This window comes from Babylonia areolata, chromosome 29, assembly GCF_041734735.1.
Source record: "Babylonia areolata isolate BAREFJ2019XMU chromosome 29, ASM4173473v1, whole genome shotgun sequence".
Taxonomy (NCBI): Eukaryota; Metazoa; Mollusca; class Gastropoda; order Neogastropoda; family Buccinidae; genus Babylonia; species Babylonia areolata.
Window position 1 is genome coordinate 10,680,403 of NC_134904.1, and position 5,943 is coordinate 10,686,345.

The following is a 5,943-nucleotide window of genomic DNA, read 5'->3' on the forward strand; positions in this document are numbered from 1 at the left end:
GCAAGAGAGAGAGAGAGAGAGAGTGTGTGTGTGTGTGTGTGTGTGTGTGTGTGTGTGTGTGTGTGTGTGTGTGTGTGTGTCTGCTGTCGTGATAATATTTGGAATAGTTCACATGCTGGTTAGATATCATACGAAACCATGTTTGTATCCATGAGAAATGTTACATGATAACTTTTTTTATCAAGTAATATGGTAGCTTGTTTGTCTTCTTTGTTTTTAATCTGTGTGTGTGCGCGCGCGCATAAGTCAGTGTGTGTGTGTGTGTGTGTGTGTGTGTGTGTGTGTGTGTGTGCGTGCGTGTGTGTATGTGTGTGTGTATGTGTGCGTGTGCGTGTGTGTGTATGTGTGCGCGTGTGTGTGTGTGTGTGTGTGTGTGCGTGCGTGTGTGTATGTGTGTGTGTATGTGTGCGTGTGTGTGCGTGTGTGAATGTGTGTGTGTGTGTGTTTAAATTGTCCACATCTATTCACTGTTTGTTGTTGTTGTTGTTGTTTTTTTACTGTAATCATAATTTCTTTTCTTTAATTGTGTATGCGTGGTATACTATTTGATTTACTTTACGGTATGATCTTTTTTTTTTAATTGTCCTCTTTTACCTTGTTTTTAATCATAAGTGTATGTTTGGGAGTGCTTGAGTGAATGATTTTAGTGCGTTTGTAAAGAGCATACCGCTTCAGGAATACGCGCGATAGCAGGACGTCTTAATGAATGAATGAATGAATGAATGAATAATACCTGCATGGAGGGAGAGATAGGCAGACAAAGAGAGTATCCTGTCGTGGTAACTTTCGGAAGAGTTGATATGCTGTTCAGATAAAGCTGGACATAAAGAGTACTCCAAATGATTGAAGGCGATCATTCTCTCCAAAGTCAATGACATATTATGGAAAAACTCCAAGTGTTTGAATCTCATCATTATCTTTAAAGTCAAAGACGTAAAGAACATTCCGAGTGATTTAATGCCACCGTTATCTTTCAAGTCAACATACATGAAGAAAAATCCAAACGTTCCAACGTCATCATTATCTTTCAAGTCAGTACACATATACATAAAGAAAACAAACTCCAATTTCTCCAGAGTCGTCATTATCTTTGAAGTCAACATACATGACTAAAGATCCAAACGTTCTTACGTCACCACAAAGAAAACTCCAAACGTTTTAACGTCATAGTTATCTTCCAGGTCAACACGTTTACACATAACGAAAACTCCAATTACTCCAAAGTCAACATTATCGTTAAAGTCAAGATGCACAAAAAAAAAACTCCAGGCGTTTTAACGTCATGATTATATTTATGTCAGTGACATAAAGAAAACTCCATATGATCCAACGTCAACATTGCCTTTAAAGTGAACAACCATAACAAAATCCTAAATGATTCAACGTCATTGTTACCTCTGAAATCAACGACAAAAAGAATGCTCCAAATGATCAAGCGTCATCATTATCTCTGAAGTCAACAACATAAAGAAAACTCCAATTGATCTAGCGTCATCATTATCTCTGACGTCAACGACATAAAGAAAACTCCAAATGATCCTACGTCATAAATATCTCTTAAGTCAACGACTTAAAGAAATCCCCAAATGATCCAACGTCTTAGATATCTCTGAAGTCAACGACATAAAGAAATCCCCTAATGATCCTACGTCATAAATATCTCTGAAGTCAACGACATAAAGAAATCCTCAAATGTTTCAACGCCATAAATATGTCTGAAGTCAAAGACATAACGAAACCTCCAAATGATTCAACGCCATAATTAGTTCTGAAGTCAACGACATACAGACGACAGTAAATGATTGGTCATTATCTCATCGCTCCCCAAAACAAGGGGATGCCCAGGGCAGGAAGAATAATAAGGAATGATTTAATTAGAAGGGAAAGGTGTTACCACATCAATCATAAGGACTGGTTTAATTGGGATGGAAAGGTGTTAACACATCAATCATAAGGAATGATTTCATTAGGAGGGAAAGGTATAAACACATCAATCATAAGGAATGTTTTAATTAGGATGGAAAGATGTTAACACATCGATCATAAGGAATTATTTAATAAGGAGGGAAAGGTGTTAACACGTCAATCATAAGGAATGATTTAATTAGGAGGGAAATGTGTTAACACATCAGTCATAAGGAATGTTTTAATTAGGAGGGAAAGGTGTTAACTCATCAGTCATAAGGAATTATTTAATTAGGAGGAAAAGGTGTTAACACATCGATCAATTTTCAAGTTCCCTGGGTCTTCAGAAGCCTTCGCATACGCCGGGGGAAAAGTGTGTGTGTGTGTATGTGTGTGCGTTTGTGTGCGTGTGTCCGTGTGTCTATGTGTGTGTGTGTGTGTGTGTGTGTGTGTGTGTGTGTGTGTGTGTGTGTGTATGCCATAGAAATATATGTATAAGTCTATAATGTATATCAGCTGAATAGAGAGATAGATAGGCAGACAGACATATAGATGGTGAAGTAAAACAAAACTGAAATATAAAATTGTAATATACAGTATGAAAACAGACCTAAAGAAAACAGAAGGAATCGTCATCTGACTGAGACATAGCTTTTTTCCCTTATTTTTCAAGAGGGTCCTGTTTTTTCGGTTATCCAAATCTGCCAGATCGCATTAGTTCCTCTTGTACCCTGTCTGGCTCCAAAGCCTACAGGGGCTTAAGAGGGGTTTATTTTATTTCCTCTTGTCTGCTGCTGTCTGGTCGTATCGTGTCTGATTAGTTCTTGTCTTTGAAGCTTGTTTGTCTCTGTCTTTCGCCCTCCTGATATAGGAGAGGCAGACAGACCGACCGACCGACCGACCGACAGACAGACAGACAGACAGACAGACGGGCAGAAAGAAAGAGGGAGACACACAGACATACAGACAGAGAGAAAGAGAGAGAGAGAGAGAGAAAACTGAACACTAAACACTGAAATATTTAATGTCATCAGCTGTACAATTTCCGATGAACCTGGGGTTACAGATCAGTACAATGATCGTGAAAACAATTAAACTATTCTGGGGAACGAATTTTTTTTAACAAAAATATTTGGAGTCAGTAACTTATAAGAGATAAGTCACTTGAACACTGATACTTTTGAGAGAGAGAGAGAGAGAGAGAGAGAGAGAGAGAGAGAGAGAGAATAGAAATTGGAATGGTTTGTTTTCAATCAGGCCAAAGCCCCGAGTGAAGGGGGGTACACGTAAACATATTACAACTCAAAGAAAATACATTAACAGATAAACATTAATATAGACAACAAAAAGCACTTTGTATCCGTGTAAATATACATGCAATAAAAAGTACATTATAACTGTTTTACGAAGTAACAATTTCTCTTCATTTGAATGCCTTATGTAAGAATACCGAAAACATTTTGTACGTCACTGAACAGAGAGGGATGTTTGTAGTACTTAGGTTTTATAAACATTCGATGTATATGTTTTAGTGCTGAGCAGCAAAGAGCCAAGTGCACCTCATTTGCTTGGGCTTCATGACATAGAGGACAGACTAAATCGTTTGCACAAAATCTGAGAGAGAGAGAGAGAGAGAGAGAGAGAGAGAGAGAGAGAGAGAGAGAGAGAGAATTTCTTGTATTTTAAGCCATTAGAGAGCCCTGAGTCTCGGGGTTTTTTTAGTTGAGTGTCTGGAGCCTTCTCCTCCTCCTCCTCCTCCACCTCCTTCTCCTTCTTCTCCTCCTCCTCCTACTCCTCTTCCTCCTTCTCCTTCTTCTCCTCCTCCTCCTCTTCTTCCTCTTCCTCCTCCTTCTCCTTCTTCTCCTCCTCCTCCTTCTTCTTCTTGGTGCCTACACAGCTACCATGTCAATCCAGTTGTGGCGATGAATGACACTGTATCATGCTGTTTTTAACGCTGTTCCTCCTCCTCCTCCTCATCCTTCTCCTCCTCTTCTTCCTTCTTCTTCTTCTTCTTCTTCTTCTTCTTCTTCTTCGTCTTCTAGGCGCGTTTACTTCTACCCAGTCAGTCCAGTTGTGGCGATGAATGACGATGTTTTTAACACTGTTTCACACTGGTTTTTGTTTGTTTTAGGGTTAGTTGTTGTTGTTTTTTTTTGGGGGGGTCTTTGGGGGGTGTTTTGTTTGTTTGTTTTGTTTTTTGTTTTGTTTTTTGGGTTTTTTTTTGGTTGGTGTTGTTGTTGTTGTTTTTGTCTTCAAGGCTGGTTTTTTTTTTTTTTTTGCTTTTGTTTTTTGGGGTTTTTTTGTGCGCTTATAGTTGACTTCATCAAGTTTTTGCGCCTTATAAATATTATTATTAGTAGTAGTAGTTCTTTTTTGTATTTATGTATTATTTATTTATTTACTTACTTTTTTTTCTCAAGGCCTGACTAAGCGCGTTGGGTTACGCTGCTGGTCAGGCATCTGCTTGGCAGATGTGGTGTAGCGTGTGTGGATTTGTCCGAACGCATGACGCCTCCTTGAGCTACTGATACTGATACAGATACTGATACTGATACAGATACTGATACTGATACCAACATGACTGTGTCCTCCCCGCGACAGGTGATCAAGGCGGCGGAGACCTTCCTTTTCGAGGAGGAGGAACTGCTGAAGCCGGACCTGGTGGAAGCGCAGTTCTCCATCATCCGGAAGGACGCCCACAACCGCTGCCGCAACGTCATCACCATGGCCCCCTCCCCCACCCACTCCCAGCCCTACCACACCCCCTTGCCCCGCCTACCCGACTGGGTGACGACGCGGCCCCCCCGCCCCCACCACCCCACCCTGCCCAGGTACAACCCGGGGGGCCGGGGCCGGGGCTCCCCCTCCACGTACGGCCCGGAGGTCGCCGTGACCCACCAGCCCCTTGAAGGGGGTGCCTCCAAGGGGGAGAACCCCGCCCCTCCCACACACAGTGTCGGGGAGAGCTTGTCCGGCGATGACACCAGCGGGGCTTCGTCCGTTTGGGCAAGGACTAGGCCGTGCTGCTCTTGCTGCTGCCTGTGGTGTGCGGTCCTCGTGTTGCACGTGCTCATTGTCGGCCTTCGTGTCCTGCCTGTCAGCTCTGGCGCTGCTGGTGGTGGTAGTAGTGGTGGTGGTCATCGTCACCGGTGATCAGTCGACCTGCCCTTGCCGCGCTGGGCAGCAAAAGCGAAAGCGAAAGCGAAAGCAAAAGTGAAGCAACTTTCTCCTCCTTCTAAATTTTTCCTTCCAATTTTTTTTTTAACCATTCTTTTTCTTCCATTTGATGATGATGATGATGTGTGTGTGTGTGTGTGTGTGTGTGTGTGTGTGTGTGTGTGTGTGTGTGTGTGTGTGTGTGATTGTGATTGTGTATATATATTCTGCTCCATCCACTAGGATTTTTGCTTGTGTGGCTGACTTTTTTGGATTTTTTTTTTATCCGATGTTCTTGTTCTCCTTGGACTTTTGTCTTTTTCGCTTTCAGTACTTTCGTGTGTATATGTATGTATATATGTACGTACATATTTATGTATATAAGCACGTATGCATGCATGTGTGTGTATATATATATATATATATATATATATATATATATAACACCTGATGTGAATTTTGCACAAAATGATCTACAGTGGGTGATCACATTACACACGCACACAAAAATGACGGATGACAAGAACCCCAACGTCAAAACCAGAACAGTAAGAAAAAAAAAACAAGAAGAAACACAAGAAGTAATGAGAACAACCCGCAATATCAACAGCATCACCAGCAGCAGAAACTGACGGTTTTCTCACGTGGAAGCAGTAGAAAGTGAGAGTCGCGTGTGACGGGGATATTTGATGGAGGGGTTCTGCTCTGCAACAAAGTTCCAGCTGTCCAGCAGCATTGGTCTTGGGGATCAGCTGCCGAGCAGCATTGGTCTTGGGGATCAGCTGCCGAGCAGCATTGGTCTTGGGGATCTGGCGTCACCCGCCAGAAGTCGGTTTGATTAAAGCATCCTTGTGGCCCTCCCTGCCTCCCTCCCTCCCTCCC

General features: G+C 42.1%; 1 protein-coding gene across 1 annotated transcript in view; it reads left to right on the top strand.

Annotated features, from left to right (window-relative positions):
* Positions 1 to 5,058, top strand: part of LOC143275066 (uncharacterized) — a 40,226-nt gene extending 35,168 nt beyond the window's left edge. Inside the window, exon 9 of the mRNA XM_076579129.1 lies at positions 4,507 to 5,058. Coding sequence (XP_076435244.1) covers positions 4,507 to 5,058 — 552 coding nt within the window. The remainder of the gene's footprint in view (positions 1 to 4,506) is intronic.
* Positions 5,059 to 5,943: the final 885 nt, after the last annotated feature.